Genomic DNA, 14,787 nt, shown 5'->3' with positions numbered 1-14,787 from the left:
TGAAAACATTCAAAGAATTGTGCTCCTTGTCATCTTCATATTAATGATTTTGTACATCTTAAAGCGGCAATTGTGCAAGATGGTCTTTCTTATTTTGTATGTAGTGAGAAGAAAAGAGCTACTACTATCCTACTGTATAATCAATGCCAATATATGTGGCATATGATATGCTTGATACCACCTCTTTTGACACTTCCTTCATGTGTTTGGATTTTTCCTTTAATGTAAAAAGTCTTCTAGCCATATCTTATCTATTGACAAGGGTTGGTTGAAGATTCTTTCTTCATATTTTTCAAACATTTTAATAGTCTAGCTACTAAAACATCAACTTGATTGCATACAATTTTATAGTAACATCATTGTGGCATTCACCTCTAATTATGTATATGTTATTATCTTAGCTAAGTCGAAGGGCTCTAAATTAGCTAGGAAGGGAAGGAAGAAGGTAGGAGGAAGCATTTAAAAGTACGTTGCTTATACACTTATATTTAATTTAAATTGCATATGTCATGATTGATTTTTGGTACTTAATATGTTATATATATATATATATATCAATTTTTATTTACACAACAATTGTCACATGATGTGGCATCAAGTGCCAAATTTTGTCAAATATATGTAATTTAGTTTAGTTTAGTGGATTTTCATCTGCATAACTTTTTTTGTTAATTGACTTTGTTAATGTCAACTAAGATTTGAAGACTTAGGTAGAAAAACCCCCTTGACTTGATATTCTTGTTAAATCAAGTCTTGTAAGTGATTTGGCAAGGGAGGATGTTTTTGTAGTAAGATGTATGTAGAAAAAATCCTAAAATTAATTTCTTTGATTGTGTGAGAGATAGTTTGATTTAGTAGTATTTAGATTTTTCATCTTTCCTTGAAAGTGTGTTGCTTGTGCATTTATATTTGGTTTAAATTGCATACTTCATAATTGATTTTTGGCATTCAAACTGTTATATATAATAATCTTTATTTATACAATACCTTGTCATCAATCTTATGGACTTCTTCAACTATATCAAAAAAAACCATGGTTGTTTGTTTCTATGGATTTTATCACAAATCTTTCAATGTCAAGTTTTTATAAGTATATATTAATAAAAATTAATTATTTCATTAAAATGACTATTTTTTTCTTTCTTTATTTATTTTTTTACCATATACAAAAACTATCACATCTGAAGAAATAAGTAGACTTTTATTTGATAATCTTTATTTCTACCATAGATTACCAAAAGATATCATATTAGAAAAAATGACTCAATTTATAAAATTAATTTTGATCTTCTATCTTCAAATTAATGGACAAACAAAACAAATGAATCAAATATTGGAGCAATATTTGAAATGTACCATCAACCACCATTAAGATAATTATACAACTCTTTTATCATTGATAAAGTTTGCTTATAATAACCCAATATATTTTTTCTATTCAATAATCAACTTTTTATATTATATGTAATTATAATCCACAACTTAATACTTTTAACTTCTCAAAAGTTGATAATCATGGTGCAAAAGATTTTGCAACTTATATATTAGAGCTACATGCAACAATGAAGGTACAATTAAGTTAAGCTCAAAAACAACAAAAGACCAATGCACATATTTATTATAAGGAACAACTTATATTCCATGTTGGTAACAAAATATGATTATTCCATTACAATATCAATAAAAATTATCTTTGTTATAAAACTTGGCCAACATGTTGGCCACTTATTTTATAAGTTGGTTATGTGGTGCACATATTAGGAACTTGTTTTATAAGTCAGATAAGTATCTTACAAGTTGGACATGTGTCGAATGACCTATAGAACATTGTTAGATAAGTCTGTAGTCAAATATGGAAGAAAGAATGAGACTTTTCTCACTCTTATCAATGCCTTTCTATTGTTCTTACCTCAAAAATCTTACCTCAAAAATCATGATAGTAATACTAAGGAATTTTTTAAAGCAATTAAGATATATTATCTATGTCCAATTATCACAAAAAAAACAAAATAGAACAAAACAAAAAATCAAAAAAACAATCTTTTGAACATTATTCTTGAGAATTGTCAAGAACTTAATAATATTTTCTTTGATTTTTTTTTTTTTTCTCAACTTTAAAAATAACAAACTAGCTCTTTAGACTCAAAAAAAAAACATCACTTCTTTCTTAAATATTACATCCAGCAAATTCAACGACATGATGAATGTAGAATTATCTTGCCTATATAATTACAAAAGAAATTGAAAAAATCTTAAAAGAAAACTTATTTGGAAATTCTTAGGGAAAAAACTGGATAAACATCTAGATTATGAGACTAATTTTTTCAAGAGATAAGAAAAATCAAAAATGTAAAAAATAAATAAATACATATTAGACTGTAGAAATAACAATGTAATTAAACAAAATTTTACAATACCACAATGTGGTCTAATAATACATGCAAATACAACTGTTTAAAAAATAATAATCATTACTTCAAGTAGCATCCTTTTCTCCACCTTTCTGGGTATTAAGGTGTCTTTTGTAACCTTTCCATTCCATCAATGTACCAAGTATATGTTGTTTCTTGTGTCAAAAAAAATAAAAATAAAAAGTGATAACAAGACAGTTTAACCACATCATGAAATTAGAAAACTAAGAGAGAGGGAGAGAAATTAATTAATTAATTAATTATAAAGAAGGGTTCTACATCAATACTAACATGAGATAACCTTTGACATCAAAAACCACAAAATCCAGTTATGTGCAACGTGCGTGAACTAATCTCTTGTTTTGCAAACATAAATGCGATGTGACTTACACTCCTCCATAAATACTACACTCTTTTTCATTTTTTATCATCTGCACGCATTTATTGGAAAGGAATGGCTCACTCTTCAAGGTTGCAGACATCGCGGTGGATCACACCCTCATCTACTCCAATGACGTCGCAAATTGGATTGTCGCTTCGATTCTCTTGTGCTCTTGAAGAGTGACGAAGAGGAGCTCCGATTTCAGGACCCGAGCCGAGGTCAATCGTCTTTTTTTAGTATCACATGGGTCGAGTGAGATAGTTACATTATAGCTGTTGGTTCGATTCATAAATCCGGGGATAGCGAGCTCCCGGAGCCCTGGACTTTGCATTCAATTTCTAGGGTTTGAGTTTCATCACATGCTTCAAGACGAACTCTCAATGCTTTAGCCGGTTGTAGGCAGCCCCATTTTCTCGACATTCATCAAGCGTGTTGTCAGTCGGGTGGTGGGGTTTGCTCTATCTCCAGCTGGGCCAAGCAAGTCCCTTCCACAGATTACCGCTCCCTCATTGGATTTGGGTTTGATGCCTTTGTCTTTATGGGTCTCGTCGGTTTCCTCGCTCGTTAGACTCACCATCACCGAAACCCCCTTATCTTTCCCGCTTGAATTGAATTGCGTATGTTGATGTCCTTGTCTAAGCCCACCACTTCTCCTGTCTTAATTTCTGTCGCCTGTTGCGTTTGCCTTTCTAAGCTTATTGCGGGCTATACTGTCGCTGCTTGGATTCTTACTGTTGGGTGGATCAGTGTGAGAGGGAGTGTCCCAAAGCGACGCAAGGATTTCAGGAGATGTCGAATTTGCTGCATCCATGGTGGAGCGCGTAATTATGCATTTATCACACACTAGTGCAGCAAGGTTGGACGCTTACCTTTGTTGCTGTTGTGAAGTCGAGCATAGAAATCCTACGTGTGTGGTTGGATACAAGTCTACAGCGTTTACTAATACTCATTCTTTTGTTGCAACATTTGGATCAATCACCAATTCACGTTGCAATGGCTTTGTTCAAGAAAGGGTTGTGACACTTCCATTTCTTGAAGTATCGCTGTCTGTTGTTCCTCGTGCTTCGTTGACTCTAGACCGCTCTGCCCCTTTAACCCACAGCAATTTCGTCAAATAAAGAATTAGATTTAGGTACTCTGCAAGTTTGGGACGGAAACTTAACGTGGAGTGCATCACATTTAGGTGGCAAGAGCATCACCTTCAGTGGATGGATACTTCCATGCTAGCCATCAAAAGCACTCAGGTAGTTCCTCCGACGAGCAGGGGTGAGCGATGGGCGTCCCTGTGGGAGTTGCCCTCGCAAATGCAAAGTGTGTGCAATTGCCCAGTCGGCCATTGTGTGCTATCAACCCAAGTGTACTCAAACACCTCTTTCAGTTTCCTCTTCCTCTCGTACCTTTTCATCGTCTTCTCGGGAGTCTCCATGGTCATTTCTCGGTAATCCGTGTTGCATCGCCGTGAAATTAGTATACAACAGGCCAATCTCTTTCCAACTATAATCCGATTTTACTCACTGCTCTTAATCCCTTCTAATCATTACAAAATGCACAAAATTTATATAAAAAGTCTTTCCCACATTGTCGTAGAATCGCGTCCATGTTTTTGTTACATGTCGGTATGAGTTCAAGCTTGCGCTCGTACACAGTTCATTCCCAGTTTCATGAAACAAAGTTTGTAGATTGGTGAAGTTTTCAAAGATCAAGGAATCATGAAACCGGCGGCGCGAGTAGACAAATTCGACAATAAAAGCCTGCACGAGCCCATGTCTGGCACAGGCCGATAATCAAGCTCACGAGAACCCAACGAACGTAAGCATCCCACAAAAGCAGAATTCTCCTAACAACAAAACCTAGAAGCACTTCTCAATCACTCCAGTCCCAGAAAGTCACAGCGCGATCTCTAACCTTCCATCGACCAACCCATCACCAAACTGTAACTTGAAGGAACTCATGGACATGTGAGATTCCAAGATCCAACTGCTGTATTCCATCTTCAAGCTCCAATCTCTCCCGATGCACAAACTGCCCCAAGAAATTGTGACTGGTAATACTTTACAATTGATCGGAGCCGCTGCTAATGCTGCAGAATGTGGAGATCGAATCGAAAAGTTTTGATGACATAAGTTGTCGGATCGTGAGGATTATTCTACACATCGGTTTGGGCACACGCCGATGTGATGGCAGAGAAGTTGCGAGAGGAGGTTGTTTATGGGTAGGGTGGAATTTATTGGAGGGAGAAGAAGGTGGTTGCTACACCCCAAACAGACCCATCCATCCAACCCATTTTTGCAACCTCTCCGCATCGAACCTCATCTGCAACGTTGAATCCATTTGAATCCATTGGACAAAAACTGAATGGACCGAAAGGACATTGCGTGTTTACAGGCACACGAAGAAATGGACAACAAATCCACCTCTCACATGGAATTGGATAGGAGATGTCAGAGCGTCGTCACGTGGACAGAGGTCAGAGCCTTGTGCCTCAGATGAAAACTGCCTCCCACCTGTGTCTGTCTGACCTTCGTCCTTTGTGCCCATCTGACCATCTTGTTCACGCATCTATTTGTGCATGCGTGGGGAGAGTGATGAGAGAAGTGGTTTGCCCAAGAGTGTGCATCTTCTTCAGTCATGTCAGTTTAAATTGGTTAAGAACTTCACGTTATCTCTTCTCTGCTGATAGTTCATGATATGTACGTATAGGGCTTGATTGATTCGATACGAAATTATGCAACTTTGCATGCATGATAGCTTCTGAACCAATTTGGTGTTTTGGTGAGAACAAGCGACGCTGATGCATCGTCGTCCTTGGCAGCAACTGAGCCCCTGGAGGTGAAGAGGTATCAATGCTACAAAGTACGTGCGAAGCAATGCAGAAGCAATCATTTTCGTAGCAGGGTAATCAATTGTTGACACAGGAACATTTTATCCCACTGTCAAGAAGCTGATATTGCTGTGAAGCAGCAGTGATGATGTACGCAAAGCAGCGATCCTTGCTGCGTGGACAATTTCTGTAAGCAGGGTGGATAAGAAGAAGCTGGTTGCAGGTACTGGAGTGGCACTGGACATGACCACACTAACCATCATCCGAGCTCTTCCAAGTGAGGGCGAACGTTTATACTATTAAATGTCGCAATTTAAATGGACATTGTTTGAAGCATAACCCTAATTCATTACGCTCACAATCTTTGCACTCATTAGCATCGATCTGAGCTTGGAAGGACTCGCAGTAGCAGGTACAAGTGTGCATGTGAACGGGATGAAGAGGTAATCATGCCTGTTGCAAAAAAAATCGAGAATCCAAATGACGGTTGTCAAGAGAGGAATTCCTCAACCAGGTGGACATCGTGATATGTGATGTCCTTCACGAAGATCCTGGTTTGTAGGCTTCGCAGCTGCTGAAGCGTCGACTGAGCAGGCCCAAGAGATACGATTGTCCATAGGACATTCGGTTACGAATCCCAAAACTCTTGCAAAGAGTTCCTCTTAAACCACCCATGTCACAGAAGTCTGCTTTCGACACTAATGTAATTTTAAAGCATCACCCTATACAAAAACACCACAAGTCTCCTGAACGTGGTGTATCTGTGTGAAATTTGTTGTCTGAAAAAGCTCGTTAAGGAACTCGTTGATGCTGATCGACTCGAAAGGATACCTCGTGTTTCTGAGGGGTGTGTCTATTCTTATGATGTTTTAGTTTGAAACCATTGCTGTTAGGGACGCCAAGACGTTCAGCAGAGCTCCCGTTTGAAATAGGGTTTGTTGCGGCTCTAACCACTTGTTGCGTTGGCAAACGGAATCTGAATGACCCTGCACTGATACAATCCGGACCTTGATATGCCCCGACAACTTACACCAGAGAAACTAAACACCGTTGCCAAATCAGCAGTCGGGGACAGCAGTTCTCTAAAATTCATGCGGCCTACTACCTCAAATCATGGTGAAATATATTGCGAAGCAACCGTGAAGTTTGTCAAGAAACTTTCCATGTTTTAGGATTTTAGGGCTTAGGGTTTAGGGGTCAAGAGACTTGGAAAGTTTCTTCACACAAACTCTTTCCACTGTGCACGCGGTGCAATAGCTGATAGACGTCAAAAAGTTAAGGTCAAGCTCCCATTTCAGTACAGAATTTGAATACAGAGAGGTCAGGTGTGTGTACTGTACAGATTATGACCATTCTGGATTTCGAACAGAGAGCTCCATGGCACCGCAAATACGTGGACACGTCACAAGCCCTCGATGAATCGCCGTTGCGGTGATCATCGTACTCTTGACTGGATCCAACTGCCTCGATCCGAGGAGCAAGTTAGAGAAATTTCACTGCGATTACAGGAGGGTTGTCTGAACACAGTAGGAATAAACTTCCGGACAACATGTCACAGCGGCAGAAGTGGCGTAATTACTTCTTTATGAGTACAATTCATCATGTGAAGAATCCTTTAGATTACAAACTTATCTGTTTGTTTTCACCCTCAACTAACGGGGTGGCATTCGTGGGTCAGCGACCTTAATTTTTGTGCTACACTTGCCAGCTACAAATGAGCTTCGTCATCCGCATTACGACACAAGCATACAACAAACCAGATTCCAGAATCAACGTCATCAGCCGCAAGACCAGATACTTTCACATCGTGCGCGAGATATGTAGCGACTCCTTGCTCTTGCTTAGCTGCAAATTTCCTAAATGAGGAAATGGTATATCTACCGGCTCAAAGGGACCGTCGCTAGCAACCTTATGCACCAAGAGAAGTGATCAAACTGTCACTTATGTATCGGCAGATGGGTTCATGCGGCACGAACGGCAAGACCAGGTCAACATGTCCGGCAATCCATCTTGTGCAGTACACGAAACAACTCAAGGGGAAACGTCTGCTACAATTGCCAGAAGATTGCCAAAACGGCAGGCACACGTCATCCATGGTGCACGGGCATGTAAGAAAGTGCCTCCGCTAGGTAGCTGCTGTGGTTTACACAACTCATCAGTTTCCACACCCGTACGCGCTGCAGACGCAGTGAGTGCATTGTAGAGTGGGACCCCAGGTTAAACTCAACCCCTCCATGAATCGACCTCTCTCTCCCCAAAACAAATCTTATAATACTCACGCAAGCTTCCGAAAACAGCACCCACAGTCATACTATATATAAATGTATGTGACATGACTTGGCCACATCTGCCGCTGCAAACCTGCGTGTAACAACGCCAGGGTCAAGCCAAGGGGGGGAAATATGCCAAATAGTTGACGAGAATGGGAGAAGAAATGTGAGAGATTGGACGAGTTCAGCAAAATTTGTCAGGACGGGGGAAGAGCCCCACAAAGCACTCCACACGTTGCAGGGGTTGCACAACCATTGCGAGTTCGGGCTGACATCGGCAACACCTGGTTGGCGGAGCAGGACGCTCCAAGGGCCACTTCGGCAAATGCGTGAAGCTGCCAAGTGAGGTGGCGGGCAGCGATTGCACAAGCTAAAACTTGGTGCAGTGTTGAACACGCGGGGTTGCGAGAGTGAAGATGCCCCCAAGACTTTCAATCCTGTTCCGAGATTTCTTCCTGTATTCACGCCGCGCATGAGGAATGCTAGCAACGGTATCTGCCATGTGTGCATCCTAGCACGAAATCACTGCCGCTTGAAATGGAGACGGAAATTTTTCCGCTATGTCCTGTGCGTTCATGGTCCCTTGGTGCCGGGAACCCTGCCCTGATTGCAGCGACCCTAATTGCAGATTGTGCGAGGATGTCATTCACTCATGAGGAGATTTGTCTGACATGATTATACTGTTTCGCTACCATTTTGTCCCTTATTCAACACATTCGAGACTACCGGTAGCTAGTTTCTGCCTGCCGGTTGTCATCAACTATTTCACGTATGGAGTCTTGAAGCTACATGAGAAGCTCCGAGAAGCACTTCAGCAACTTTGTTAAACAAAGAAATCTGGACAAAACTTACCGAGATTACCTGAGAGCAATAAGCTCCTGGCTTCTAACAGAGAATAAGAGTTCTCGGCTGACTGTACTGTAATTTCGCCCCGGACACTGCCAAGGTTGTAACACGCGTCCAGCGACATAATACCATTATGAGCAGGCTCTCTTGCCAGTGTTCGAGTTGTGCATGACCGTTTGGGGATTTAACTAGATGTGAGGGGAATTTGGATCCTGGTAGATGGTTTCCAGGTGAATCGGAGCTGGTGTCGGACAGAACTATGTCAAGTTCGTAAGTGCACAGTAGCCGCAACAAAGCCCGGTTGGTGGTCTTCGTTGATGGAAAATGTCATAACAGACAAGGAATATAAGGCCATTGAACATGAATATGCCACGCTTGTCCGATACGTCAACTAATTTGTGGTCCCCGCTTGTGTAAAGAAGGTGCTTCTGCTGAAGCTATACTCACCGTGGATTGTCTGACATGGAATCCAAGCCCATTGCTCGCAATGCTCGTTAACGTTTGCTGTTTGCATGATTGACACAAACCCTAAAGTGCTGGAAGAACGAACGTGCATGTCGGGGAGGTAACCTTTTGAGTTACAGTTGTCTGCTCATGGGCATCTTCATGGTTTGAGTTGAAACAAGAGGTTGTTTATGTGCATCGACAGAGGTAGACTTCCTGCACACATACAATGTGACGACAAAGAAATCTTTTATCTGGTACTTGGCTCGAAGTACAACCAGAAGCTCAATGCGAGGTCGTGGAGAAGCCATGCAAGAAGAAAGAGAGCAACAAAGCTGAAAGGAAAAACTCGTAATGAAAGTTGGTTACCGAATTGCGGCTTGGAAATTCTGACATTCTGTTGATGCTGCACTGTTTTGCAACCACGTCACACGGTGGCATTCCCAACAGACCTGCAGGTAGTTATATATCTGCCGAAAGAGCAACATAGTACTCAAAAGGATGAGGACATTGAAATATGAACGTCGCTGGATACAAAGTCCGTTGGGAGGCACAGCGACTTTCACACAAACGTGCGTCCCAAGTGCATGCAGAGAAAAATAATGCTGTATGAACACAAGTCAAAAGACAACATACCAGAGATGGAAAGGTGAGGAAATAATGCAACCAATATCACAAGGCGGTACACGAAGACATTACGTATAAATGGTAGCACAAAATTTTGAATGTTTATAAATGCTGAATCATGAGTTGATACATTTGGTTTTAGGATTTTCACAAGGTTTTCTGATCCCAGAAAACATCCTCATGCTAGCGCCGTCCACAAAAAACAGCACAAAGCTATCTGGAAAGATTAGCTTGCTCCGAAAGCGAGGTAGCACAGACCTCGAATGGATGGAACACAAGCGAATAGGATGGAACACAGGGACGAGCAGGTACAGTAACTTGTAACGTTCCTGCTGTCTGCCAATTAATGTACAAGCGAAGACCGCGAAAAAACCAGGCTATGCACAAAAGGATATGATTCCAGAATCAGTCCTCACCCACTACAACGAACACAAAAAGTCTGAAAGAAAAATTTTAATGCAGCAAATCAGCCGCAGGGATGAATGCTCCGTGGAATCCGTAGGGGACTCGAGAGGGCAGACTGACAGACGCCACTTGCTCCAGAGTGGGGGTGGCTGCGTCGAGAACGAGCAGTTGCGACTCCCCGGAGTCTTCATTGTGGCAAAATGCAAGCAAAAATCCATCATCTTCTGGGGCACTGGGGTCGGAAGTCCGTGGCACGAACACGGGCTCGCCGCCGTAACGATGCGTGCCGTAGTTGTGTCGGGCCACCACTTGGCCCGATTGCAAGTCCACCTTGGCGATGCCCGATACCTTCGGCCATGGTTCAACGATAGCGAGGTACATATATTGGGTCTTTACCCCTACGAATTGAGGGTTCATTTTTCCCACTTCTAAGTTCAATTCTGCGAGCTCGCGTTTGGTGGATGTTCCCGTGCGACGGTTGAGCCGCACCTCGGTCAAAATAGCTCGCGGCACTTCCGATGTCTTGAAAATGATATCGGCGGGGGTCATGGAGGAGCCAATAACCACCACTTCGTCACCTTCTTCCCACGCGTTGTACAAGTGGAAGAAAAAACAATCAGGAACTCCAATCCACTTCAATTCGTCCTCCGAGGTTGCATACTTGGGCATCACACCAAAACGCGGGGTCTTCTTCGGGTCTAGAACAACCGGGGAACCACCCGTCAGCATTTCCTTCAGGCGGAACACTATCTGCTGGTCGGGGATGACAACAAAGTTCTCCGTGATTGCGAAGTCATGCGTCATGGCTGCCTCGGGCAATGCGACCGGCACCTCAGCCTTCTTCTCACCGTCTGCCGAGAATATCAAGTACTTCAAATATGGAGCTGACAAAACGTTGTAACTCAGGCTGAAGAGCTCTCCAGTATGTGGATCAATCTTGGGGTGCGCGATCATGGAATGCGTCAGCTGTCCATGGAAATCATACCGTCCCACAGTTTCGATGTCATTGTCTTCCGTGATGCGCACTTCGACAGGCAAGTCGTCCTCGGAAATAGCCAGTAGCCTTGAGTTGAAGTATACAAGCCCTGCATTTGCCATTCCCATGCCTTGTGATGCATCCAAAATTCCGAACAAAGACCGAGCCCAATACATCATCAACTTCGCCACGCCGCCATATCCGTGCAGCTCCCCAATTGGCTTGGGGAAGAATGCCCTTCCATGCTTCTCCTCCTCCATGAAACGATAGGTACGCGTGTACCGACACGCATAGCTGACCGACCCTCCATTGAAGCTCACAGCATGCAACATGCCATCGCCATCGAACAGATGGTGACGGCCTGTTGGGAAAAACTGAGGGTTCGGGCCATTTCGCACATACACGCCTTCCAAGCATTCTGGAAGGTTGCCCTCCACTTCCAAATTGTGATGCGCGGGTGATTCTTCAACTGGGAAGAAATTGCCCTCCAGTTGCACGTGAGGATCCACTGTGGATGGCAGCGGTTCACGATTTCCCAAATGCAGATTCTCCAAATTCTTCTCCACGGCTTCGATCACCTTGTCCGCGATTTTCTGGGCGAAGTTGAGGTGCCTTGTCTTGGGTGCCAAGGGCTGCAACCGGGTAGTCGATGGCTCAGATGGCATTAGCTTCTCCGCGAAGAGCTTAGGAAATTCTACGGCCTTAGCTCTGCGGCTCGCCACCGCCTGTGGTCGACGATGACCATCCTCTTCTTGCTTCTTGAATCCTGGAAAGCAACCCTGGGTGGGGCGGATTCTGCTATTACTCCCTACTTTTGCGATGCAACCCATTGCCGATGACTTGACCGTGTTTGATTATTTGTTTTGTATCTTCTAATGATGAATCCAATCAATATGTTCTTGTTAAATGGCCACCATTAACCTCGCCACCATCTACATGCTCTACGTGTGTCATTTGATAGCGAACAACTGGTTCGCAATTCCTAAGTCACGGAATCCGTGTAAAACACTGACGACGAGAATTCCCGAGGAGGGTATCCTCCACCATGCTGTTCCTGACTGCTTCCATCTCTGGTCATCACGTTGCTCGAAGGTGGATTTGAGCTGCTGTGTCAACATTCACGAGAGCAGTTGCGACTTCCAGCTCTTTTACGGTTATAGATCAGTACAGGTTCTGCAACCAGGCAACCAGACCCTTGAACCAAATCAATGCTTCCGCTTCACGCGCCTCATACCAACGTCAAAGTTCCTGCTTCCTACTGATAGTGTGAACTCCACCTTTACACGGACCTGAATGTGCGATTCACTCCTCGCTCCAACAGTCCCCACTGCCAACGAGATTAAGAAACCTTTCGTGCTCTACTGTGAGAGACTGCCAATATGGAAGTCAAAACACGCCTACGTTCGCTCAGCTCAACTACTCGTAATCTTCGTGGGCCACTGCGTCGTCTTCGCTCCACGTAACTTTTTTATCAGAGTCACTACACTCTCCTCCACTACCACAACTAAAAACTCAACCCACCCAACTTCCGTGAGCGGCTCGCGGTTGTTCCCTACACTTGGAAGTGCACCCGATGCCCAGACTCAATATACAGCATATAACAGAAAACGGACAGCTTCAACGTTCCCCGAACTGCACATCTATCAAATTCTGAACACTCCCACAATACGCATGCTCCCACCCTTCCAATTGTCCGTCGTCTAGTCCCTAGAATCTCTACTACTCGACCCGGATCCTACAAGTACTCGTACATTCGCGAGATTACAACCGCATCGAGACGAGACGAGACGAGGCGAGTGATGGTCACGCGGGTAGTGAATCAGTCAGCAGACGCCAACGCCGGCTACTACTGGTTGTCGTCCCCATGATCACACACCCTTCCGCTGTGTGAGTGTGTGTGGTATCGCGTTGTCCTGGAATGAATATGATGCGGATGAACCCCCCCTAAGGGAACCCCCTGGTTCTTACAAGGGGGGGTGGGGGAATGTAGTGGGAAGGAATGGAATGGAGTGAAATGGAGCGGTGATATATCCTGGTGAATGATCGGATGATCGTGGTGGGCACGGTGTGAGATTACGGTTGTCGGAGTGCGACCGCCCTATTAAGATATGGGCGAGGCGCGGGGTGGGGGGGGGCTGTGAAGGAAGGTGCGCTGTCCCGAAACAACAGTGGCCTGCCTCTCCACTTCGGTATGGGGCCCAATTCCTGCCCCCTCTCCGTCTGCCACGCATCACCCCATCCTCCTCGCCTGCCACGCACCCAACGCTCCGCCACAACCCCCATTTTTTACTCCACCCCTGCTCGCTCCTCCACCTATTGCTTCACTTACTCCTCCACCCCACGGGCCCCATTCTCTGCAATTCCTAACAGAACCCAACATTACCCGGCAATCAACTGCAACGCCCAGCAATACCCACATCGTAGAATTTCGCCTTGTTACCCACTGTAGACAGGAAAGTTTACCTGCCGTCACCTTCATCCCAACTTCGACGCAAATTTATAACACTGTACGTTTCCCTGTACTTGTCCCATCTCCTCCGCCTTTCGCGGTGCCCATCACCCTCCATCGCCTCGTCCGATTATGCAGTTCTGTGAGGCCCCTAAACAACAACTCCGCTCTCCCCAACGCCCACCCACACTTGCCATAAATTCGCGGCTGCGGTTCGTATTGATTCCAGGAGAATCGGCTCATGGATGTTGCATGCAATCGCTTCGATTTCGCGACGTCGTCACGGTAGAGAGAGAGAATAAAACAGGGATGGAATTAGGGTTTTTGTGCCCACCGCAGGACAGTCGATGCGGAACCCCTTTTTTTCTGATTCTTCAGAAAGTTGTGTAAGAAACTGTTCAATTCCAACCAGATCATGTTGCAAAAACATTTCGCATTCTACGTTGCTAGAGTATTTTTTTTAATATTTATTTGTGAGGGAAAAAATATAATGTATGTCTCCACCAATGCATAAAATGACGCATTAGAATGAGAAAAATAGGGTCGTTGATGTATTTGAAACGATTATTTTTGTCTTTTTTAATCCAAAATCATGGTGGAACCACATATCAAATTCCCTTCAAAGTTCACTCTTACTTTTTTTCCCCCTTTAAAATACCTTTCTCCTGCGACAACTTTGTCCGAATTGGATGCTTATGTGTCCCCCCCCACTTTTCCTGTAACTTTCTACTTTTCCCCCAATTCATTATCCTCCTAAATTATTTTTAAAATGGCTGTTGTTTATTGAATTCATAGGCTGGCATTTGGAAGAATGGGGGAATTTTCTGTCTGCCCAATGCTTTTTCATGCAATTTCAGAGAATTTTTCTTTGCCAAATTCCAGCATGGATATGAATAAATAAAATAATAAATATCACTTTGCATGGTATAGAGAGGCTGATCGCCAGAATCTTTGTCTTGGGCTCTAATTTGACTTCTGGAAACATTAAACTTTACTATATATATATATATATATATATATAAATGAAAATGAAAAAAGGAAAATTGGCACATGAGATGAAATATTTCATGCAGCCTTCCACAGGGCTTACCAAACTTCAAGGACTTTGTGTGCTCTTGTACAACACTAATGAAAAAAGAAAAAGAAAAAGAAAAAA

At 43.3% G+C, this 14,787-nt stretch overlaps 2 protein-coding genes and 1 long non-coding RNA gene across 5 annotated transcripts; 1 reads left to right on the top strand and 2 right to left on the bottom strand.

Annotated features, from left to right (window-relative positions):
- Positions 1-2,835: 2,835 nt before the first annotated feature.
- LOC112277458 (uncharacterized) lies at positions 2,836-5,938 on the top strand. 3 transcript variants are annotated; one of them, XM_073531402.2, is made up of 3 exons: positions 2,836-3,649; positions 3,977-5,259; positions 5,606-5,938. In XM_073531402.2, the coding sequence occupies exons 1-2, from the start codon at positions 3,603-3,605 to the stop codon at positions 4,233-4,235; spliced, it is 306 nt and encodes a 101-aa protein (XP_073387503.1). In that variant the 5' UTR covers positions 2,836-3,602; the 3' UTR covers positions 4,236-5,259; positions 5,606-5,938. The 3 variants fall into 3 exon arrangements, 1 of the variants encoding a protein (XP_073387503.1); XR_012216776.2 differs by lacking the exons at positions 2,836-3,649; positions 3,977-5,259 and adding an exon at positions 5,272-5,423; XR_012216775.2 differs by lacking the exons at positions 2,836-3,649; positions 3,977-5,259 and adding an exon at positions 5,320-5,437.
- Positions 4,322-9,649, bottom strand: LOC141044952 (uncharacterized). The gene is made up of 2 exons (XR_012216778.2): positions 9,544-9,649; positions 4,322-9,390 (listed from the first exon to the last, which is right to left on the bottom strand). It is a non-coding gene; the product is annotated as an uncharacterized LOC141044952 (long non-coding RNA).
- Positions 9,650-9,876: 227 nt separating this feature from the next.
- On the bottom strand, positions 9,877-13,265 carry LOC112277457 (9-cis-epoxycarotenoid dioxygenase NCED2, chloroplastic). Its single transcript, XM_024509820.3, has one exon. It carries the CDS (start codon positions 12,010-12,012, stop codon positions 10,255-10,257), a length of 1,758 nt encoding a protein of 585 aa, XP_024365588.1. The 5' UTR covers positions 12,013-13,265; the 3' UTR covers positions 9,877-10,254.
- Positions 13,266-14,787: the final 1,522 nt, after the last annotated feature.

Source organism: Physcomitrium patens, chromosome 25 (assembly GCF_059467195.1).
Source record: "Physcomitrium patens ecotype Gransden chromosome 25, ASM5946719v1, whole genome shotgun sequence".
Lineage (NCBI taxonomy): Eukaryota > Viridiplantae > Streptophyta > Bryopsida > Funariales > Funariaceae > Physcomitrium > Physcomitrium patens.
The sequence above is the reverse complement of the archived record's forward strand: the minus strand, read 5'-3'. Positions and strand labels throughout refer to the sequence as shown.

Bases quoted from the DNA above. Each gene is read 5' to 3' on its own strand.
- LOC112277457 (XM_024509820.3), bottom strand. From the start codon at position 12,012: ATGGGTTGCATCGCAAAAGTAGGGAGTAATAGCAGAATCCGCCCCACC.
- LOC112277458 (XM_073531402.2), top strand. From the start codon at position 3,603: ATGGTGGAGCGCGTAATTATGCATTTATCACACACTAGTGCAGCAAG. The intron at 3,650-3,976 runs GTTGGACGCTTA...CATCACATTTAG, and splicing joins TCACACACTAGTGCAGCAAG to GTGGCAAGAGCATCACCTTC.